The sequence below is a fragment of the Sinocyclocheilus grahami genome, unplaced genomic scaffold (genome assembly GCF_001515645.1).
Source record: "Sinocyclocheilus grahami isolate Dianchi unplaced genomic scaffold, SAMN03320097.WGS_v1.1 scaffold212.1, whole genome shotgun sequence".
NCBI lineage: Eukaryota > Metazoa > Chordata > Actinopteri > Cypriniformes > Cyprinidae > Sinocyclocheilus > Sinocyclocheilus grahami.
In genome coordinates, this window is record NW_015505391.1 from 1031726 (window position 1) to 1056139 (window position 24414).

At 37.7% G+C, this 24414-nt stretch overlaps 2 protein-coding genes across 2 annotated transcripts in view; one reads left to right on the top strand and one right to left on the bottom strand.

The window, feature by feature from the left end:
* Nucleotides 1-2928: 2928 nt before the first annotated feature.
* LOC107596012 (uncharacterized) lies at nt 2929-7250 on the top strand. The gene is made up of 7 exons (XM_016286612.1): nt 2929-3138; nt 3296-3331; nt 3918-3980; nt 5960-6065; nt 6256-6419; nt 6640-6782; nt 7197-7250. Exons 1-7 carry the CDS (start codon nt 3102-3104, stop codon nt 7248-7250), a joined length of 603 nt encoding a protein of 200 aa, XP_016142098.1. The 5' UTR covers nt 2929-3101.
* Nucleotides 7251-14831: 7581 nt separating this feature from the next.
* LOC107596013 (serine/arginine-rich splicing factor 11-like) overlaps nt 14832-24414 on the bottom strand; it is a 29441-nt gene continuing 19858 nt past the window's right edge. Inside the window, exons 3-7 of the mRNA XM_016286614.1 lie at nt 17353-17468; nt 16178-16342; nt 15558-15715; nt 15183-15257; nt 14832-15098 (exon numbers count right to left, since the gene is read on the bottom strand). Coding sequence (XP_016142100.1) covers nt 14954-15098; nt 15183-15257; nt 15558-15715; nt 16178-16342; nt 17353-17468 — 659 coding nt within the window. The 3' untranslated portion in view covers nt 14832-14953. The remainder of the gene's footprint in view (nt 15099-15182; nt 15258-15557; nt 15716-16177; nt 16343-17352; nt 17469-24414) is intronic.

The following is a 24414-nucleotide window of genomic DNA, read 5'->3' on the forward strand; positions in this document are numbered from 1 at the left end:
GAATGGCCTGTGATATTCCCAATATGACCTATAGTCCAACTTTTTGAGAATAATATAAAAACACAATGGAAAAAGGAAGAATATGCAATTTCAATGTTTACAGTTGATTTAGAAAACATTCAGACCCCCTTTTATTTATTTAATTATTTATTGACATTTTGTTGTAGCCCTATGCTAAACTTGAAAAAAGCATGTCAGTATACACGCTACACCCCACAATAACAAAGTAAATTTATTAAAAAGAAACCACTGAGATATCACAAAGTTATTCAGACGCTTTGCTATATAGCTCAGGTGCATCACATTGTTCTGAATCATCTTTGAAGGTGTTTCTTCACTAGACTGGAGTCCACCTGTGGCTGATTCAATCAATTGGACTTGATTTGGAAAGGCACACTTATGAGGTCTCACAGCTAAAAATGCATATCAGAGCAATAGTTCATGTGGAGAGAGAAAAATAATAATTGAATGCATTTTAGCATATGGCTGCAGCGCAAAAAAAATAAGGGTCTAAATACTTTCTGGATGCACCGTATGTGTTAACATGGATTTTTTTTTGTCACCACTCTCATTATCATCTCACTATCCTTGTATCATTCTGAAAAGACGTTGATTCAGTCTCAACCTTTACAACAATGTCACACAGAGCAAAACAGCCCACACACTCTTATCTCAATCAAGGATCAAGGCCGTCGTCTTCCATGCGTCAGGTGATCAAAGCAATGAGTGGTAAAAGTATTGATAAACATACAGGTGGGGGATTTTAAAACTGTGCTGTACATTACTCTAAATATATGACCAATTTCCTGTGAATGTCCCTTTGACTGCTCTATATGTGTTTTACCCACACGTTGGAACAAAGTTGAAATATGTAAAGGAAATATATTTAAAAAAATGTTCAATCATGCTCAAGTTCATTTCTCAGAACGTGCCCTGCTATGTAAACAAACTGAAAGGATGTTCTTACAAATTTTATCAAACCCACTGATCACTGTGTGGTTCGCGCTGCGACAAAAACACGTTCCACGTGCCGTTAGCAGCAAGCTGGGTAAAAACTCTCTTTACTTATGTGTACATATGTGTTTTTCCGTACACATAAACAACATCGCAGGTCTCCAGCTATACACAGCCAATCTTATTCAAATAGTAAGACAGTGTATATGTCAAGGTTTGGGTTTTTGCTTGGATGTCTTTTCTGTGTTGATAAATGGAATGTGTAGATGCTGTTAAGGAGGACAAGCTTTTAGTGTTACCCTGCAATGTGTTTCCTAAGCTGGGCCTCCTAACGTTGAAGTCTCTGAAGTGTGAACATGTCTCTTCCTGTGTGTGCATGTAGGAGAAAGAGAGAGATATTTAACTTCTCACAGCTCATACCACATATTCTCCAGTACAGTATGTCTAGTAACTGCCAAATGCATTATTTAGATAAAACTGTTTGTTTATCCTGATTTTGTGCTGTTTTATGCACTGGACTTGTTTGTGTAACAATGGTACTCTGATATTTATAAGCATGAAATGTCTTCATTCACTTCATACGTGCAGTTTACTAGTAAAATCGACTCGCTTTCAGACAGAGAATTCAGTCAACTTTAGAATGTGTGGTCCATACATCAGGCTGAAAATATGTTTCCTGGAAAGCTCAACAGAAGCAAGGAAGTGAACTGACTTAACAGTTCGTCTTTGGTTTTCTGAGATCTGTCATCTGAAACGTTCACTCATTTCTCAAAAGTTTCAAGGCCTTAGAGTAATCTAAGAAAAGTGTTGGTTCCCTTAAAAAGGCAAGTTCCCACCACACATTTTGCACTTGTTATGCAGCACTTCAAATGTGAACATAGTAAACAAAAACTGAATTTTGCCATGAGGTAAAAAGATTAAAGTCATATTGATAAAGTTAGTTTATATCATATAGGCTTATTTTAATGTCTGTAATAATATATATAAAAAAGAAGTCTGTCCGATTTAACTGTTATATAATAACAATGATTATTTAATGGTGGTATCTATAACTTACTTGAGAACTTTAAAGGCTAGACAGCTAAAAGTTCTTTGGCATACCATTTAATTTGTAAATATGTTAAAGAATCACATAACTGTATCTGTATTGTTGGTTATCTGTTTTTATATTCGTTTATCCGTTATAGTTGTTGATATACTGTACATATATCAAACATTCTTTATCAAAAAACATATATCAAAGTTACACTCACGCACGCACACAGCACGATACAATGTGTTACAACACTCCTCTGGTCTCCCATGAAAAATGAAAGACTAGTCTGTACATCTCACTCTTTGCAATAGTACAATAAATCAATATTTGCTATAAAAATGCAGTTTTTTTTAAGGGTTGACACAAAACTGCAGTTCAGTGAGAAAATTAAAAGGAAAGTTCTCGAGTCAGAAGTGATTTCAAGTTTCAAGAGACTTGCCTCTGCCAAATTCAACAATGCACGCTAGTTCTATTCTGAGTTTGCAGAAGTGAAACTGTTTTTTTCTTGCACATAACCTCTGTATAGGTCAGTTCCATTGCAATTTGATACTGAAGAGGATTAATTAACGTCCAGTTACTCTATGGCTATGGTGGCACAGATTGCTACCACAGTGTATGGAGCCTCAATTTGACTGTGCATAAACAATTGTCAGACTACAAAAAGTAAAGCTACAGTTTTCCCTGAAAGTTCTGTCATAATTTAATCATATATATATATATATTAAAGAATGCTTCAAATGTTTTGTCCATTTCCTCAGCGATTTTCTTTTGTGTTTTGTTCTGAGGGCGAGTCACAACAACTATTCCGGCTTTGAGACATAAATAAAAGGGCACGTTTCCAAGAACACAGAAGTGTCTGAATGCTGTGGCGAATCAGCTTTTGGCAGCGTCGTTTAACGCCTACTATATAATGGCCAAAAATGCTGCGCCGTGCCTAAACGTTACCGATTTATGCTCTCGAGGTAGGCAGTTCTCTAGGTTCTGAGACAGCCTATGAGAGTTCAAGAGCACCTGTTGGGCTGTAGTTTCATAAGTGATGGGAAGGGAATACCCCGTACTGTTCCGTTAGTTGGTAGGCTGCCTGAGTAGCAGACTGTCAGAGGAGGCGACAATGCGCAAGTGCTCGGCTGCATTTTACATTACGCTAGGTATGTGCTTTAACTGTGTGTGTGTGTGTGTGTGTGTGTGTGTGTGTGTGTGTGTGTGTGTGTTTAAAGTATTTTAACAGAATTATGGTATAGTATTGCATTTCATTCGTATGGTTGCTGAAGTGATAGGTAATTTCAGTAGGTTTATTAATTTCAGGTTTCGTATCTCTCTGGACAACTGTAGCGTCAACAGGTCAGTATGCGGCATCACGCCTTGGGAGAGTCCCCACAAGGATAGCTGACCAGACTGTGTGTGTGTGTGTGTGTGTGTGTGTGTGTGTGTTTAAAGTATTTTAACAGAATTATGGTATAGTATTGCATTTCATTCGTATGGTTGCTGAAGTGATAGGTAATTTCAGTAGGTTTATTAAAGTATTTTAACAAAATTATGGTATAGTATTACATTTCATTCGTATGGTTGCTGAAGTGATAGGTAATTTCAGTAGGTTTATTAATTTCAGGTTTCGTATCTCTCTGGACAACTGTAGCGTCAACAGGTCAGTATGCGGGCCGTGTTTGTGTCTGTTTACATTCACTTGGGTCTGAAACCATATTGAAAATGTGAAATGTGAAACAAAAATGTTTTTTCTATTTAAACCTGTAAACAATAAACAAGTTTTACGATTTTTAGAAAAAGAAAACAAAGGCACGTTTTCAAGTAAAATAAAGACAATTTGTGGAACTTACAAACGTCTCTTTTTTCAGGCACTTAGCCTATAGCCATTGTTTAGAAGAGAACCAAAAAAAAAACTTTTAACTCAGCTTATCATTGTACACAGGATCCTGTAACTGCAGACGTGAAAACTTGAACTTTTTAAAAGATAAATGTAGCAACACAGAAGGTAAGAAATTAAGATTTCCACTATGTAAGCTATGTCTTTTTATCCAGTAAATTGGAGTAAAATCGAATAGTCTACTTTTTCTTTGTGTAACATGAATAAATAACACACCTGATACTTTTGATACTTTTATTGTGTACAATGTGTACATTGACACATCTTAAGGTTTTATATCACCACTAAATTGAAAGTTTTGTGCTTATGAAAATGTGTCAAGACAAATGTCCAATAAAATATATTCAGTTATTGTATGGAAGAGGCGCACAGTTCAGGTTGCCCTATAAAATTGAAGGATTGCTGTTTTCTTCTTTGTAGAGTCTATTTACAGTAAGTGCAAATTGCCCATCTGGTTGGCAAAGTCTGTTTACACTAATGCTGCCCACTATTGTCTAATTGAGCCAGAGGAAATTATAAAAGAGACCAAGTTGACAAATGGGACAGTTATGTGGAGAGTAAGGACAGTGAATTTAGTTTCTGACATTCCACCCGAGTTTTTTATCATTCTTTTTCTTCTATTAACTAGGTTATCAGATGAACTATTATATAATATAAAGTGTAAGTTAGCGCTTAACCTTTTTGACTGTTTAACAATTAAAATTATAAAGCATCATGTCATAATTTTGACAATCTCAACAGATGTTCTCAGATTTTACTCAAAAAGTTTTGACTGCATTCACAAGCTCTACATTCAGCCCTGTTAGTTTATCAATGACTACAAACCAACATTTGTTGTCAAAATAGTGGCAGCTTAATTTACTCTGTTATTTCAAATCCTATTTCTCATTTTTTTTTCATTCTTTTTTTATTCATTTTCTTGCTTTTTTATTTAAATATAGAAAATAAAATGGTTTAGACTAGAGCCCGATATATCGTTTTGCCGATATTATCGACCGATATGAGCCTGTCACCGATATATCGGTAAAATATACAAGACAAACTAAAATATTTTGTTAATAAATATATATATATATATATTTTTTTTTTATTATATTTTTTTTGTTGTTTAAATAAAATAATGGCGTTTTTTAAGAATTAAAAATAATCCTATTTTGGAGTTTGACAATGAACACATTGCAACCATGCTTGGAACGGCCCACATAAACAAGCAAAAATGCTTTACATGTCTTGAAATAATAATTTCTAAACATTAAAAGTTGACTGTCAGTCTTTATTCACCTGTTTCTCGTTGTTTCTCATTAAAATTAATTAAAGTAAATAGTGTAAATTACATCGCTAATGTCATAGAATAGCACATTGTAACGCAGTGTCACAACATGCCTCATCTGCGCAACTGGAATTTAAAACTGGTTAGTGTCTTCTGCTAGTAATCAAAGCATTAAAAAACTATCTGAACTGATAAATAATAGATTGGAGATTAAAATAATAGCAGATTTGTCTCATTTTAAATGAATAATAAAAACTGAGATAAAAAATTTACTTAAGCCAGAATTTAAATGTTACTATGGTAAAATAAATATTCAAACCACGTGTGTTACAACTAACACCCTTTGTGCATCGCACTCATCGCAAGTTTATTGTTAAATTGTTAAATGCCCTTACATATCTCTGTCACCATTATAAGTGTTTGATCACCACATTTGAGTGATCATTGCAAAAAATGTGTTTATGTATATATATATTCTGTTTATGTATATACTGTATTCTATATATAGTACCAGTCAAATGTTTGGAGACACGAATGGGAAAGTGTCCAAACTTTTGACTGGTACTGTACTATAATATACACAAAGAATATCGGCCGATATATCGGTATCTGCCTTTTTTTACTCCCTAATATCGGTATCGTATCGGCCCCAAAAAACTAATTTCGGTCGGGCTCTAGTTTAGACCTCAGGAGTTGGACAAATGCTTTGTTTACATTTCATTTTTAAGACTTTCAAGTCCTATTTTGCACTGTATTTGTGGCAAGTGGCAACATAATTTTTTGTTTATATTATCAGTGGATATTTCTCATCTCACAGGAGTCTCTGATTTGGCATGCTACATAAAATATATCAAACATAAACTTATGTCCATCTGTGAATGGAAAGGAAACATGTCAACCTCATACACGCTGTACACAAAACAGTAAGTTTATGTAAGAAGTGACAAATTGATGATTTTAACTTTATTCTGTTTGCAGTCTGAGGCTGAGCTTCACACTATTGCTGTTGTTTGATTTTTTTTAATCCTCATATCACAATTAAAAGTTAACGTCTTCTTTATTTGATAACTGGTAATTCTATTTAACAATCCACACTCTTTGTTTCCTGTGTAGGAGAACATGTAGTTGTATAGCTGTACATCAGAAGGACAAAATTTGGACTTCCAATTACTTTGTTGCTGTCTTAGATTGGAATATGACGGCTCATGTTATTGCAACCAGTAAAGATCAGCTCTCGTGCACCTACAAAAATTTCAGTGGAATTCCATCCATGATGAGTATGTTAATCAACAATATTAATATTAGTTACTTCTAATTCATTAAAATCTTAACTGTATCGAAACCCTGATCTTAATCTAAATATACTGATTTAAATAGTAGGTACTAGAACTTCAAATATTAGTTAAAGCTGCTTGAAAATTATTTTACCAGACCGAAATTTCTGCATATTAGTATGTGATTCTGCATTGCAATGTTTAACGTTTTCTTTCATTTCAGCAATGTGTGGTCCTCATTCAAAACTAACTTACAAAAGAAGCTCAGGCCATCTGACTGTTTGGGTGGAGTGGGGAACTGAAAGCAAATATATTAAAAACTTCCTTGTTAAGTACAGAGAGTTCAACACTACAAAGTGGAAAGAGGTCAGTAACAGCCATCTGACAAGAGGTCAGGCATTTATTATTTATTTCCTAAACAAATAACTGCACATTCTGACATCCACTTACTTAATAATTTGAAATATATTCTCATAATTAATTCATAGTGATATTCTCATAGTAAAAATACTCGTAAATAATTATGACTGATAACTATGAAAAAAAATTATAGCTGACACACATCTTTAGATAAAAGTGTTTGCTAAATGACTAAATGTAATGTAAAACTATATACAGTTTCATTATAAATGTGAATAATGCATAATTGTTTCTAAAGTGATGATCATGGTAATTACTCAAATATTACCAAATCCTTCAGACAGAATTACTAATTATTTCGGTACAGTACTCTACATGATAGCTCCCTAGTAATGTTTGAAGTTCTTGTAAGCTTTTAAGGTTTTTGTAAGGTTTTGGATAGTAATTCCCTTTGAAGGATTTGGTAACAATTGAGTCATTCATTACTAGGGCTACCATCATTATTACAATAGTTATTAAAGAAAACCTAATCCTAAAGTATAGAATCTTCTAACCATTCATAATAATAAAAAGGACTGAAGTAGAAGCCTTACAAATAAGCATATCTTTCTGCAAGGTACGTTAAATTAGTCACTGGCATTTGGGGTATGACTAATTACTCGAAAGGTTCCAATAGTCTTTACGGCTCTCCAGTGATTTGGTGAGAAGTGTGGACCTAAGATATCTTTTCTTTAAGTAACCTAGTAATAATAATTTACAACAAAATGACTACAAAAAAGGACGAAGTTAAGAGAAATGATTTCCCCAAGGTCTCGGAAACTAAAATCCATTATCAATCTTTAGTAAACGGTTTTGTAAGAGGACTCATGAAATGTACTAATTATTAACAGCTTATCCAAATCATAAGTCTGCTATTACCTATTGATTATTAGTGGTTAAATATTAAAGTACTGGTAAAAAGGTTAATTTATTGACTAGTTTCACACAAATTATTAAATTGTATATTGTTTCTTAATAGTTTTCCTGGGAGGTATGAACAAATAGTTACTGAATAGCTAGTAGTTGTTGCTTTTTTTGTTCCAGGAGAAAGAGCAGTAGAGGCAAAGATCTATTTACAAGCAATTTTTTCAATAAACAAATGAGGTAATCCAGCAAGACGCAGAAGAGAATAATTCAACAACAGCGTCGCACACTGCATGGAAAGACAGCAACAACAAAGACTACTGAAACACAGGGGTTTATATACATAGGATAACAAAGGGCTAAACAAGGCACAGGTGAGGGTAATTAGTACTGTAACCGTGGAAACAAACTACAAACTGGAACAAAGGGAAACACAAGCAAGAAGGGAATTACAAACGAAAAGTCCAGGCTAAGGAAACCGAAACTGAACAGAAACGTGATAGTCGTGAATTACTGCATGCTAATATTAGTTATTAGAATGGTAACATTGCATTACTCATTTGTTCCTGTGTAGTTATTCGTTAGTGAAGGAACAGTGTTCTAAAGTGTTACCAGATTCCTTTAAGATTGGTTCCAAACTGCAATAAAAATTCTGATAGGGATCAGGATTTTTTATTTTTTTGGATGATCATCCCTTTTTTTCCTAGTATGCAAACAGTGAGGCTGTGGCTAACTACAGTGTGACAGTGAGGAAAGTATCCGGGGAACCCAGCAATCGGGACAGTTTCAGTTCTGAAGATTCATCTCTCACCCTGATCCTGTCTTACTCTGCATATAACATCAGCATCAGGGCTTTAAACAGTGCTGGATCGTCTCCTGTCTCCAGTATAGCCATCGAGCAAATGGACGAATGGAGGGGTAAATTTTTTTCATATTTTCTTAAATGCTACATGCAGACTACTCTGGTTAGCCTCATGTCCAATGAGTAAACATACTGTATATATAAACACCGAATGAGGAAATTTGCCACGTTGCTGTCATTAATGCTATGTATTATTTACAATTTTTTAGATTCGTTTGGGCCATTCACTGTCAACATAACCGGCAACAACAGTTTTAGTCTGTCCTGGAGCAGCTCTGTCTCAAGCGTCTGTTACTCTGTGGAGTGGTGGGCCAAAGGACAGATACCAGCTTTTCGTTCATTCTATGTGAAGCAGACGCACAAAGAAAAAACTGAGAAGGGTCATCGGATGCCCTTTTTGCACAAGTTGATATGATTCTTTAGGACCTTAATGAAAAGTCTAACATGCTTAAAAGTTACAATTTCTCAATGGTAGTGTAAAAAACACCCTTTTACCCTGTCAAAATCAGCTCTGTTTTCAGCACGCGGTTCTAGTTCATGGTGCTTTAAATGCTAATGAGCTCTGCTCAGCCCGCCCCTGTCTTCCGTGCGGTGACGAGCTGTTCTCATGATACTGTTTACTTAAGCCATGGAACTTGCTAACTAGCACGCTATTAGGAAAGGCGATTTGCCAAAAATCATTAGGATATTAAGTAAAGTTCATGTTCCATGAAAATATTTTGTAAATTTCCTACTGTAAATATATCAAAACTTTTTTATTTCGATTTTTTTGCACCCTCAGATTCCAGATTTTCAAATAGTTGTATCGCGACCAAATATTGTCCTATTCTAACAAACCATACATCAACGAAAGCTTATTTATTCAGCTAGTAAAAATGATGTATAAATCTCAATTTCAAAAAATGTACCCTTGTGACTGGTTTTGTGGTCCAGGGTCACATATTTCTTTTTCTTTCAGGCTTACCATTTGTATGCTTCTGAGTATTAAATGTCCTTAACACTTGAGCCAGTTACTTAGTGTGTTGCAATAAAGAATGCTCATTTACAAGGCGTCTAGAAGTCTAGGAGTATATAAAAATAACCATAATAACCTATGACTTGAGTAACAAGCTGAAGTAATCAAAAAACAAATTTGTTTTGCCAGTAACAGAGGGGAGGTTTGCTGAATTGCACATATGAAAAAACAATATATTACAAAAAATGATGAAATGAATCATGTCATTTTGCCGGGCACCTATGCTATATAAACTGTTGTATTCTTTTTATCGGGGGGATTCTCTGTGATTGGTATGAGGTCCTCCGGGCCATGATTAAAGCATATTCAAAAGCACTGTCTGGAGTCTCTCTGGTTACCGCTGAACAGCAGGTTATGCTAAGTTCACACTACTGGATTTTAAGCCTGATTTTAGCCCGATTTTAGGTCGGGCTGTGATCGGGGGGAAATCAGCGGGTGATCGGCGCTCTGCAATCTTTATGTGTGAACTACTCAACATCGCATCAAAGAGGCTCGCTGACGCGTCACTGACACCTCGCCAACGGCAAACAAATATCTAGCATGCCAAATATCTGGACCGGTCGGCCGACTCGACATCACGTGGTGTCAGGTGTTGTGACGAGCTACAGCCAATGAGAGAGCAATGCATGGGTTGAGGTCACCGGAAGAAAAACAACACCAGCAGCAGCAACATGGCTTAAAGGGATACTGCACCCCAAAATGAAAATTTTGTCATTAATCACTTAATGACAATGACACTTGTCTCCTCTGTGTCTCTCCGCATCACCATTTTGGAGAATATCCGCTGAACGCAAGCAGCGTACGCTATTCAGTCAGCCGCGACACAAGGATACGTTTTCTAAGTGTATTTACACTTTGATTTGAACGAAAACAGTGCATCAATAGTGTAAGCTGCTTGCGTTCAGCGGATATTCTCCAAAATGGCGCTACAGTGATGCGGAGAGACACAGAGGAGACGAATTGTTGAATAAAGTCATTATTTTTCTTCGCGTACAAAAAGTATTCTAGTTGCTTCATAGCGTTACGGTTGAACCACTGATGGCAGATGGACTATTCTGACGATGTCTTTCATACTTTTCTGGACCTTGACAGTGTAAGTTACTTGGCAGTCAATCGGACAGTCACAAGACTCCCAGTTTTCATCCAAAATATCTTAAATTGTGTTCCGAAGACAAACAAAGCTTTTACGGGTTTGGAACGACATGGGGGTAAAGTGATTAATGACAACATTTTCATTTTGGAGTATCCCTTTAAAGAAAAGTTTAGACACAATAAATGGAGCAACATTTTTCATCGAGCAAACAGCTTGCAGCGCTAATTTCTTCCCGACATCCATTTTCAAATAAACAACTCCTGTTTCACGTGTTGTTTTGCGTCATTCCCGTTCCAATTCTTGTGTGTGTTTTCGTGACAAAACGTAGTTTGTAGAGTCGTTGGGTGACAGAGTTGTTGTCAGCTCATGTAGTGTGTAACCCCCGGTTGCGGATCATTTACATAGTCACGTAGTGTGAACACCACAACGACTTAAAGACAGACAATCAAGTCATGTAGTCTGAACAGCACAGCGATCTGCCAACGTTTTAAGTCGTGTAGTGCAGTTTCTCTCAAACAGGGGTCCGTGGACCCCTAGTGGTCCTTGACATAAGGCTAGGGGGTCCATATAAAGTATGAATTTTTGTATAAATTTAGCATATTTTGACATGACATGTTCCCATGAAAGAAAAATCCAATATAGCTGATGATATGGCCAAATACTGGACAAGTCAGCTAACTTGAATTATACTTGACTGCATTTGGTCCTCACAAAGACACAAATGATACGAGTCAATTTTGTTCTGGGGGTCCTTGAGGATGGTTCTGAATTGGACTGGGGTCCGGTACGCCAAAAGGTTGAGATTCACTGGTGTAGTGTGTAATTAGCCTTAGTGGAACACTAAAGATCTTAGTCCCGAGTTACAGTGCTCAAAAGGGGCAAGATGTTGTCCAACACAGTAGGGTGTCGCCAGTAGACGTGCTAGAGCATAAACTATGTTAGTGTTGCCAGGAGACACTTTGGGTGTCACCAGTAGATGCCCTCAGGTAAACTTAAAGGGGTCATATGATGCGATTTCAAGTTTTGCTTTCTCTTTGGAGTGTTACAAGCTAATTGTGCATAGATAAGATCCCTGAAGTTGCAAAGACTAAAGTCTCAAAACCAAAGAGATATTCTTAATCAAAGTTAAGACTCTGCCACGCCCCCCTAAAACGGCTTGTTCTAACACGCCCCCACATATCTACCTCACTATGTGGAAATATTTGCATAATGCCGCCCAAATGTGCACGCAAAGAAAGAAGGCGTGGTTTCAGTAACCGCAGTTAGTGTTGAAGCAGCATGTCAGGGAGACGCTGTGTGTTTCTAGGCGAAAGCAAAAGCACTTTATTTGGCCTTCCGAAAGTAGATGCATTTAGGAATCTTTAAGATCACTTACAACAGAACAGCAATGCATTTTATGGACGACCGTTTCGTGAACCTAGGAGAGGAGGTAATTCTGACTTTGCTATGACAATCTGGCGCTTCTGAATCAGCTACTAGAGAGAGAGAGGGTCACATTATCACAGTGGAGTCAGCTGTCTTAATCGTGGCTTGTGTACTGCAAACACATACCAGCTTACCAGCTTCGTCTGTCTCTGTTACCCTTTCGGGCTCTGTCTTTAAATTTATTTTGAAAGATGAAACTCGCGTTTATGGTAAGGGGCGTTACATTTCCGACGAGTGCTTGCAGTGTTCGGCCAATCACAATGCACTGGGTAAGCTGGCCAATCAGAGCAGACTACGCTTGTCGGAAGGAGGGACTTTGTAGAAAACGAAGCGTTTGAGAGAGGCGGGGCATAGAGGACCTACAATAATGTACAGTATTTGAAAAAGAATGTGTTTTTTGAACATTAAAGCATGTCAACATATTCTGTTAAACCAAATACACAAAATAATGATCTTTAAAAAAAGCATCATATATGACCCCTTTAATGACAACAGCACTGGAGATGCCATGAACAAAACTGATGATCATGTGATCCAGCATGATTTCAGAATGTTCCAAAGAGTATGTGACCATCTAAACAACATGATCAGTGTCAATAATTTGATTGGTGACCTAGAAATAGTGAAAATTCCTAATAATCTTTACTTACTTATTGAAAATTAAAGTAATGCAATAAAATGACTGTTTAAAATTTGATTTGATTTTGATTTTTAATCATACCTAACATCAAATATGAGTTATGCCTCTCTTTTTTTTTTCATTTGACATTGCTGTTATCTTGCATTGGTATAAAGCCTCCATGAGCTTTCATGCTTGGGGTTGCCAGATGTCAAGAGTTTAAATGCCCCAGTCAGAGATTTTCTCTTAATCAATCCCAACCTGGCAACCATGCACACATGCTCCCTCTAGTCTGCACTGCAAAAAAAAGTGCTGATGACCTCAAAACACTGAAAAAATGTGGAGTTTAGCGATCTTAATGCACTATTCTGCTCATGTTAAATGTAATAAGGCCAGTTAATATTCTTTCATGAGGCCAAGCAAACCTTCTCAGTGACGAACTGTTATAAATCTAAATAGGGATCTTAACTATATTGTTTGCAATTGTGGTTGCTGAATAACTGTACTTATGCAACTTTTAAACTACATCACAAACTACAATAAATTAAACTACATTTATTGTGTTTTTTATTTTATTTTTTATTTGGAATAATTTGGAATTATTGGAATTAATATTAGCAGACAGACACTGTCTCACCAGTGAGAAGGCGGTGATGGTGTGGTACATGGGGCTTTGTCGAGGGACGGCGCTGCGGTATCTCAGCAGCATCAGCAGACATGCCAGACCGTTGAGCAGAGATGCCAGCGCAGATGCAGGCTCCTCAAAACACAGGAAACGAGCAAAAGGCCACTAGACACAGTTAGAAATAGGAAAAAAAAAAAGATGTAGAATCAGGGTTGAAAATACATACATTTCCATAGTGATGACCATTAAGATTTAACATATTCTGTTACACCAAATACACAAAATAATGATCTTTAAAAAAGCATCATATGACCCCTTTAAGTTAGGCGCATAGGGGAATTTCTACCACAACGCATTAAAATGAACAAAAGTGACCGTAATGACATTTAGAATGTTACAAAAGATTTCTATTTCAAATAAATGATATTTTTTTCTATTCATCAAAGAATCTGAAAAAAAGTAGCACAGTTTCCAAAAAAATATTAAGCAGCACATCTTTTCAACATTGATAAGCAGCATTAATATAATTTCTGAAGGATCATGTGACACTGAATACTGGAGTAATGATGCTGAAACTTCAGCTTTGCCATCACAAGAATATATCACATTTTAAAATATATTAAAAGACAAATCTGTTTTAACTACTAAAATTACTGTATTTTTGATCAATTAAATGCAGCCTTGGTGAAAATAAGAGCTATTTTTCAAAAACATTAAAATAAATCTTACTGATCAAACTACATAAAATCAATCTTACCCCAACATTTTAAATATATATCATAATATTATACAGTAATCATATTTATAAAAGTCACATAAATGCATAGAAATCAAGAAAACTAGTAAAACACTACAGACTGACGTTTTAATGTACCATGACAAAAATGTTTTCCTCGGATGGCAAAAATGTCAAAGGAAAAAAAAAAAACTAGAACAGTTCACACTTAGTCAAAAGGATGTAAGATTTGGGGGAAATAGAAAAGCTTTACGGTTAAAACAGACATATTGATGGTTATCAGAGGTAGACAGGCGTGAAAAACACTTTAAAAGTCAATCTTTGAGAGGATCAGCTGTGATCATCTGTTTCTTATCTATAAAAACTAGAGCAGCACGCTGATATACAGCTGAGTTACATGTTGTGCAAATTATTTCAACTAAACCCACACAGTGCGCTCTTTGAGATGCATGGGGAGCAATGAGTCCCTCAACATGAGCATTAAAGGTAGAGAGTTTCCATTTATCACTTCAATATGCAGCTATAATAGCAATATAATATAATAGTATCAATGCAAACTGGTTATTAATCCAGTAAATTGAGTACATAAGAAACTGACATTGGTTGGAAGAAGACTTTGTGACTTTAGCTTTTCTCCCATAACCAAACCCACAATCTGATTAGCAGCACACTGCTCTAACCGTCAGTCCACACGCCTCCAGAGATTAGCTGTAACTGGTAATGGTGTAGTTTCATGAAAACCACAACATGAATAAAGTGACTGTACTTACATGGTGCTATTAACATTATAAGTCATAAAGTACTTGTGCTGGTGTGAATTCACGTAACCTCAGACCAGAATAACCAAGTCATTTTGCTTGTGTTAAATAAATAAAGCTTAATGTGTAAATGTACATGAGCTATGTATTTGAAATATGAATTGGACATACCAGTGATGGTTTAGCTTTATGTTCATAATCCCTGCTTTTCCTCCTGGATGTTGAGGTTTCTGTCCTTTCCCTGCTACTGTCCCGTCCTTTATCCCTCTTTTTATCTTTCTTGCCTCTGAAAATGCACAGAAGAAATCAAGATTTTAATAATGAGTCTGATCGTACAACAGCGTCAGACAAATTGTCACACTCAGTAAACCTTTTTGATGGTGATGGTGACCTGGCTTTCCGCCTTGGTGACCTGGATCGGGATCTGCTTCTTTTCTTATGGACTCTGTGAGATAAAGGAAAATAAAATGATTTTTATCCAAGCACACAAGCTAACTTCTATAAAAAATAAAAAATAAATTTAACTTTTCCCCAGTAAAAATTATTCTTCCAACTAAATTTATACATCGATATAAAACTGTATTATAAGACTCATTTTCACAGAATATCTTGGAAAGGCACTAAAGGCCCATTCACACCAAGGACGATAACTATAAAGAAGACGATAAAGATATAGTTCTAAAAATCATTCTCAATATTAAAGAATAGCAGAGTCCACACCACAACTATAATGATAAAGGCACACATAACTCCATTAAATGTAAGCGCTCGTGACACTGATTCCTGATCAGCAAACTCCACAAAAGCAAAACGTGTAGGTTGGGTTTCATCTCCTGCCATTCTAACAAACTTAACATCTCCCACTTGCTTGAAGAACTTGAGGAGCTGATCTGCTGTGGTGCTCTACAGGAGATTGGCAGAACAAGAGCAACATGCTTGAAAGACAAAAGTGAATCATGTCATTTTAGATGCCCACTTTAATTACATCCATCCACCACATTTCTCATGTAGTGGCAATTATGCTGGGGTGACTTGTTTTGGTCTGACTTTTTTTCTTAAATTATGTCACACCAGTTCGTTCTTCAAGTATATCGGGGTCTTAAGAACAGTGGATTCCCATTCTTCTCCCTTTTCCATTGCATATCAGTGAAAATAAAATAATTAATAATAAAAAATCATGAAGTAAATATTCAAAAATCAGAAACAGTGCCTAATATACGTGAAATTGGATGTGGTGTTCTTATTGCATACTGTTTTATAATGTACTCCAAATACACTATCTGCCACTATACAAGTATAAATAGTATCTAACACTATTTGCACTTGCAGATAGCCTCTGAATGAATTCAATTCATTTTCACATACCTGTGAATTTAAATTGCCGACATACACCGTCCTCCTGATCTCATCAATTTTAGAGGGATCTACATTTCCCATGAGCGGAGGCTGTGAAGCAATTGCATTTAGAGCCGCCACAGATGTGTCCAAACTAGACTTCAGGACCCCCAGATTAGCTAAAGGAAGACCTCGCTGTCCGCAAATAAATGTAACACAGTGACAACTGACAATTTGAAATAAAATACAGTAAATCTGTGACATGCAGTTGATGTAGGTGATATTTTTTCATCATTCATTAAAGGCTGGAATACATTACACAACTTTTAAATCTGAAAATAATTTAAAACACTAGGCATGATACACTCGCTGACTTTGTAAATGAAAAACTGGGTCTTCATACACTTCCAGACTTTCAAGTCATTGCTAACACAACAAATTCATGAAGAAACACATGCCTCATTACTAGCAGACACGCAAGTAATACAAATGATAGGTGTTCTAAAATCATCCCAAAAATATCAATATTTAACATCCTGCGACTGGATAGAATCATTGTCTCAAGCTAAAAAAAAAAAAAAACTGAGGCTGAGCCCGCGTCCTCAATCACAACTCGCTCAAGGGACGAGGCCATGTAACCTTTTCACGATGATAGTATATATATATATTAATCCAAATAGCTTCCTGAAATACTTATACCTCAATAACCGCCTCATCTACGTCAGCCATGCTGATCATGACCTGCCTTCCGTTTCCACTATACTCCTTCCGTTTCCACTATACGCCTTCCGTTTCGACTACTCTCTCACACATACATACATTCTTCTCTTACATACACATATTTTCTTCAGACATACATGCATTCTATATATATATGTACGTGAAAGGAGAATGTATGTGTGTGTGAGAGTAGAAATGTATGCTATGTGAAAGGAGAATGTAAGTATGTGAAAGCAAAAAATATATGCATGTGTAAGGAGAATGTATGTGTGTGAGAGTGGAAATGTATGCATGTGAAAGGAGAATGTAAGTGTGTGAGAGTGCCAGAATGAATTATGGCTTGTACGGCCCCTCATAGAATGAATTATGGCTTGTACGGCCCCTCATAGTCTTTCAACAACTATCACCGGCTCTTCCAAACTGCAAATCTGGGGGGAAAACAGTGTAGTGTATTCCAGCCTTAATTTGTGAGATTGTGTTTTTACATTCTGTAGTGTAGTGGGGCTAGGAATGGGCAGAAGTCCTCCTCCGCTCATCAGGCTGGTCACTGGGGCGGCGGGGGCCAAAAGTGAGAGCGCCTTTGCCTCTTCAGGGATTTTTCCTGAAGAACAAGAGCACTGGCATTAGAGAGGCCAATGGAGACATCTCCAGCTGCTTTACCTACAACCCAAGATTCAGAGGAGGGTTCTCTAACAGCCTAGCGCTCTAACACCCACCCTGAGCATCTCCAACCCCGACCATGAACAATCAAACAATCTGAACTAGCATAGCTACTCTCTTTTTACTATCAACACAAGACATACTGTAAACAGGATGACTTTTGCACAAAAACAGAGAAAAGAACATTTTGATTAGTCCTTTTCTCTCTTAAAAAAAAAAGATCAGAACAGAACATGAAGAGAATGAGTTTAACACTTTGTGGTATGGGTCACCTGTACTGGAAACATATTGGTCATGAACCATACGATATCAAGCATGGGCGCTTTTCTCCCTGGGGCGATCGTGTCGCAGTGTTGGAAAGGGTGTGCAACACAAGACAACCGTTCATGTTGGCTGCATCACACTAATAGCACATAGAACATCAGATACAGAAAAGAAGATAATTTTAAGTGTCTTTGAGAAATCCCCCCTCAAACCATCACCCCTAAAAAGTGTTGCCTTCACAATAAAGTTAAAAACAAATAATTTTTCCAAATACGTTTCAGCCAATGTTGGTAAAACATATAAACGCATGCTTTGTGCTTACAGTGGCTATAGTACTCATGGGCAAACTGACTGTTGGTATATCTGTGCTTTTGTGTTAAGAACTAAATTAAAACCTCAAATGTGACTTTCAGCCACTTCAGTACTACTCTAAAGTCAATGTTCCCCAAAACCATGCAATGGAGTTATACATGTGCAATGGTGTGAGCTTTTATAAGAACTGTTTAATTTCTTGCCATTACAGTTAATTGAATAACGGTGCCTTGCAAAAATAAACAATTCTACTCACTCTTCACTAGCAATTCTGTCATTTTACTGAATTACAGATCCTACACAGGCACTGTTAGAAAATATTAGGGCTTCACGACATTAGGGGAAAAAAAACTGACACTGCAATATTTAGTTTTTCAGTGATATATATACAGTATATATACATATATACACAAACAGTATCTCACAGAAGTGAGTACACCCCTCACATTTTTGTAAATATTTTATTATATATTTTCATGTGACAACACTGAAGAAATTACACTTTGCTACAATGTAAAGTAATGAGTGTACAGCTTGTATGACAGTGTAAATTTGCTGTCCCCTCAAAATAACTCAACACACAGCCATTAATGTCTAAACCGCTGGCCACAAAAGTGAGTACACCCCTAAGTGAAAATGTCCAAATTGGGCCCAATTAGCCATTTTCTCTCCCCGGTGTCATGTGACTCATTAGTGTTACAAGGTCTCAGGTGTGAATGGGGAGCAGGTGTGTTCAATTTGGTGTTGTCGCTCTCACTCTCTCATACTGGTCACTGGAAGTTCAACATGGCACCTCATGGCAAAGAACTCTCTGAGGATCTGAAAAAAAAGAACTGTTGCTCTACATAAAGATGGCTTGGCTATAAGAAGATTGCCAAGACCCTGAAACTGAGCTGCAGCACGGTGGCCAAGACCATAATCTACAAGTTGTAAAGTAAAAATTCACTTTAAAGATTCACTTTTCATTCATGACATGAAAAAATGTGCTAAAAATCCTGGTGGAAAACAAAAACTTTTAAGATGAAAATGACATATAGCCAGACATATTGACATATAACCAATAGATGGCAGCGGAGGAACACTCATTAGCTCAGTTGCCATTTACACTCCCTAGTTTTCACATTTTGCTTTTGGGTTTATTATAAAATTACTATTATAACAAATTTTAGTAGCAAGTACATTTAAATAATAATGCATTAAATATTTTTTCATATTTTAATATTTAATTTAAAAACTATATTTGTAAAACATTGCCTTAAAAAGGACACATCAAAAAGAGTGCTTTGTTTTATCTTTAACTGTAGAAGCTGCAGTTAGAAATATATTCAGCCAACACAGACTTCTTTGCTGCTGTAGTTTTGTTACTCTGTCAGATAGTTTGTTCTGTCCATATGCTATGTTTTCACTGTCAAACATAGCAATAGGGCCTTTCGCACCACTTTAGTTCCAGAACTAAATGTACAGTACTAAAGTACTGGGACGATTTTGTGCGAACTATTTCCCAGTACCATTTAAAGGGTTGCATTCGCACCGAGATTGTGTCATTTGTGCGCGGCGTTCAACAACGAAAACAAAGAAAAACAACATTAACAACAGGAGGATGGAGGACGCTGTGATCGGAGCTGTGTTTTTGTTGTGTCTCGCGGGTTTCACAATAATGGACATGGAAAGTCGACGTATACGTAAAGAGATTGAAAGAACGGAAAGGAGAACTGAGAATCTCCAACGACAGCTGGCAGTGCTACATTTGCTACAAGTGCCTGCACTTCAGCATCCGTCCATCTATCGCTGTTCTCCATACTTGCGAAATAAGTTGACACAATGTTTACAGTATGTTTACACAGCGTTTTAAATCATGGCGGGGGAGGGGGTTTTCGTATGCGTTTGGCCAATCAATGTCTACTTGCGTCACGATTAGTACCAGTTGTGCTGGTTAGACCCTGCTCCTGAGTAAGAGCTAATTTGGTTCTCGAAAAAGGCAGTCCGGTACTAAAATCGCTCCCAGTTCCGGTGGTGCGAACACGCCAAAAAGTGGGTAGTTCCACAATTAGTTCTGGTACTATGAAAAGGTTCCTGCGCTGCGAAAGGCCCTAATGACAAACAAAACTTTTCTTTGAATTGTGAGTAGATTATGTAGAGCAGTGGTTTTCAACCTTTTAGGACATGCCCCCTTTCTATTTTGCTGTTTGATTAACATTAATAATATAAGAAATGCACAGATCCGTTATACTGTACTTATGAGAATACTCGTCAAGAGCCATTCAGACATAATTTTGTTTGTATTTACTCAAGGGGTAGGGTTGCACCCTAAGTTCTTACTTAAATCAGAATGTTAAGTCCACACTAGAGGCTTAGTAACTAATAGCTAGTGTAACTAAATCTATACATTATTCGGTTGCACCAGTTGTTCATAAGGCAAGACGTTCCTAGTAATTCCCTTTCGAGATGTCTCTCGATGTTACGTACAGCTTGCTAACACATTGGGGAAACACCTTTCTCTTTAGAATACTGAAGCCTGACTCTACAATGGCCAATGGCGCATTGAAATTAGGGGGCGTGGCACCCCTTATAACGGAGCGCTTGGCACCATTTTCCTGAGAATCTTTCTCCTTTACCTGAATTATTTGGAAGCCTCTCCTTCGTCATCAAGTCATCGCAAATGTGACTAAATCTCAATCCTCTGCACAGGGCTCTACAGTGCGACCATTTCAGTCGCAAACTACTGCGTGCGACTATAAACATTTTTTTAGGAGCACCAGTGCGACTGACCCGATCATCATCATACTTGTGATTGCGCTCAGGGGAGCTTCAAATGTTTCTACATGTTTTTGCAGCGTTGAGTAATGTATCACAGACATATCTCACGAATCCTTTCATAAGCAAAGTGAGAGATTCATTGCGCAGTGTAGAGAGCTTCGTTGATTATAGATGTGAGATCGAGATGAACTAAGATGAGTGCCAGCTTTTAATGATTTTTAAAGGAGTTTGTAAATGTGATACTGATTTAATACAATACAATTCAATAAACAAGAAGTTAATATTAAGTGACTTACATTGTCTGACTATAACACTATGTCTGATTTTGCTCTATTTCGTCGTTGAAAATAGTTTAAAACAAAGTCACAGCTCAGCCGCTGCGCATCTCCATTCAAACACAGCGGTGTCTCGTTTATGAATGAACGTGTTTTTTTTAATGAATCTAGTGAGTCAGTGATTCATGATTACCCATTCATAAAGACAGTCACTTGATTAATTCCTGAATGAATCAGCCGTTCGAATGAATCAATTGAATGAATGATTCAGTGATAAAAATCAGTGACTTACCGCCACATGCTGGCAGTTTGTTTCATTTTTAAAAGTATCTTTTCAGTTATTTAATATTTCTATATTCAAAATGTTATATTTAAAACATTAATATCATCATGAATTTATGGATTTAATTGCACTCATTCCACTTCTGAGACTCATTAAATGTCTGAAAGTACACCAAGCCACTTTTGTGTTCTTCTGTGCCACCTCTACAAATTAATTGTGTTAATACTGATTTAATTTGATTGGTAACTTATATTTCTTATTCTACTTGTTCTTATTCTGTCGTTTTAATTACAATTTTTAAAAAGCTTATAAAAAATATAATTTTTTAAGAATTTGACAAAAGATGACATACTTTTAATAAAGTTAGAGGAGTCAAATATCACCTCGTAATGGGAAGGCTACTTTTTGATAACATTTTGGATAATTGTTTAGAAGGTGCTCCTAAAATTTTGAACGTGCTCCTAAATTTTTTACGTTAGGAGCACAAGTTCTCCTAAAAAGAAAAGTAAGCGTAGAGCCCTGCTGCAGCGTTCTGGCAAAGTTGTGACACGTCCTTCAAACTTTGTTCTTCTTGCTCGGGACCTCTACAGCTCCCTGACGATCATGACAGGTAAAGTCCGCCATTTAGGAGCCCAACTACCCTTACTGCGACACCAAGAGTGTCAGGACACTCCGTAGGAGGATAGGCCTCGGACTCAGTGACGCATCTACTCCCCATTTGCCATCCTTTTCCTCTGCCACTCCTCCGGAGCCGCAAAATAAGAAGCAACGGCCACTGGTTGCGGAAGCCAACGCCCGCGTGCCCCCTGCTCTCCAGATCAACTCTCTCCGGTGGATTTCTTGGCGTCCCGGAGAAAGACTGTGACGATGCCATGTCCACCTTGGGGTCAGATTTGGAAGATTGGTCAGCCAGCCACATGGAGGACTCCAACTCCCATCACAGCGAGATCTACAAACCTAGTCACACAGATCAGGATCTGCTGCATATCATATCATCAGGGCAGTATATCATAAGGCGGTGGAGGAGCTCAACCTGGAATGGTCCACTTCCACTGAACCAGAATGGAATAGACTTGAAGTGGTTTCTTCAGCCCAGTCGATGCCGTGAGGCCGGCCCACAAAGGCTCTTGCCCACATCTCCGGCTCTGCACTTCTGACAATGGTGGATGGCGTCGATCTGCGTGGCTATTCAAAACTCCTGCCGATTGAGGAGGCCATCGCTGCGCATCTTTGTTCCTCCGCGCTGCTGAGGGTGAAATCTGCAGCCGTACACCCCAACAAGCCCTGCCACACCACCGCTAATATCGCTGGGAAAGCGTACGTGGCAGCGGACCAGGCAGCGTCAGCCCTCCACTCAATAGCTTCCAGGCAAAGATGTTAAAGGGGGGGGCGGTCTAATGCTATTTCATGCATTCTGAGTTATTTACACTATTAAAGAGTTGGATTCTTCTGCTAAACATGGCCAAAGTTTCAACAAACGATTTGGACATATGACAGAGTATTTCTGTGCCAAATACACTCCTTCCGGGTTCGAAAAAGTTTTGGAAAGTTTTTTTTCGAGCATGGCTCTTCATGACGTCACGAAGAGCGGAATTTCTTGTATTGAATTTCTTCTCCAGGAAGAGCGCGCGCACACAGCAAATAGAGTGAGAGCAAGAGCGAGAGCTCATCACCTTGCTTCATTCGGGTTATGGAAGTTGTTGGCGGCGCTGCACAGGACTTGCTTGAGAAGAAGTATCTCCAAAGAAGTGTGTTTTTGGTAAGGGAAAGATAACCTTGTTCAGCTTCCCAAAGAACCCAGCATTAAGGGAATAGTGGATACTGTTTGTTTTTCTGGGAAAGCAATGGAGTTTCGCATGTGTGTTTGTTCCCGTCATTTCAGTGATGAATGTTTTATAAACAAGGCCCAGTTCGACACTGGATTTGCAGATCGTTTCATACTGAAAGACAGAGCAGTCCCAGTGATAAAATATCCTGGTCATGAGCTGGAATTGCAGGCGGCGAGTAAAACTGCTTCAAATTTCTGTGTTTTGTTGGCAATCAGCGCGTAAGTGCTCATGACTCTTTAGCTCCGCCCACGGCACGCCTCCAGGAGCTCGGCTATTTTCTGAGAGAATCGTAAAGCTGCATCTGTCTTTTGTAAATCTGATAAAACTAAAGAATCTTCAGAGATATGAAGGATGCAATACTACTATATAGGTACTCAAGATTAACATGAGATTGGTGAAAATGTGTGTTATGTCCCCCTTTAAAAAGAGACAAGGCCCGGATCCTGAAATCTTTAGAGAGCTTCGCAGAGCCACTGATCTCACCCTGTGAGCCACTAAGATGACGGCGCAGTCTATTGGCCGTGCCATGGGTAACCTATGACTAATGCTGATGGACATGAGGGATGCAGAGAAGGCAGTCCTTTTGAACACCCCTATCAGTCCCTCTGGGCTTTTTGGCAGCTCGGTTGAATCCCTCACAGAGCAATTCTCTGAAGCACAAAAGCAATCAAGGGTGAAAAAGCACTTCATGCCGAAACGCACAAGTCAGCCCACTCCTGCTCCTCATCCGCTCAGCGCTCTTCCTCTAGACTGCAAGCTGATACAGCTCCAAAGCCCTGCCCGCATCCAGAGCCTTCGGTGCGTCCCAAGGATTCATGGCATGGAATCGGCTACAAGCTTCAGTTTGCACGCAGTGGTAACACCGGAAGTTCAAGCCTCAAATGCTCCAGTTTTAAGAGCAGAAATACACAATCTCCTAGCCAAAGAAGCTGTGAAGATTGTGCCTCCCGAGGAACGAGAGACCATTTTTTACAGCCGCTATTGTTTAGTTCCAAAAAAGGATGGCAATCTTTACCCTATTCTAGATCTACGTCGTTTGAATCACACTCTAGCGAAACGTTCATTCAAAATGATTTCACTGAAACGAATCCTATCGTTCATTTAACCCTGGTTTATTTCAGTGGACCTAAAGAATGCTTATTTCCATATCCAGATAGCCCCTCATCA

Coding starts and splice junctions, on each gene's coding strand:
- LOC107596012 (XM_016286612.1), top strand. CDS start 3,102: ATGCGCAAGTGCTCGGCTGCATTTTACATTACGCTAG. Junction 3,139..3,295: donor TGCATTTTACATTACGCTAG/GTATGTGCTTTA, acceptor TATTAATTTCAG/GTTTCGTATCTCTCTGGACA. Junction 3,981..5,959: donor TAAATGTAGCAACACAGAAG/GTAAGAAATTAA, acceptor CTCATCTCACAG/GAGTCTCTGATTTGGCATGC.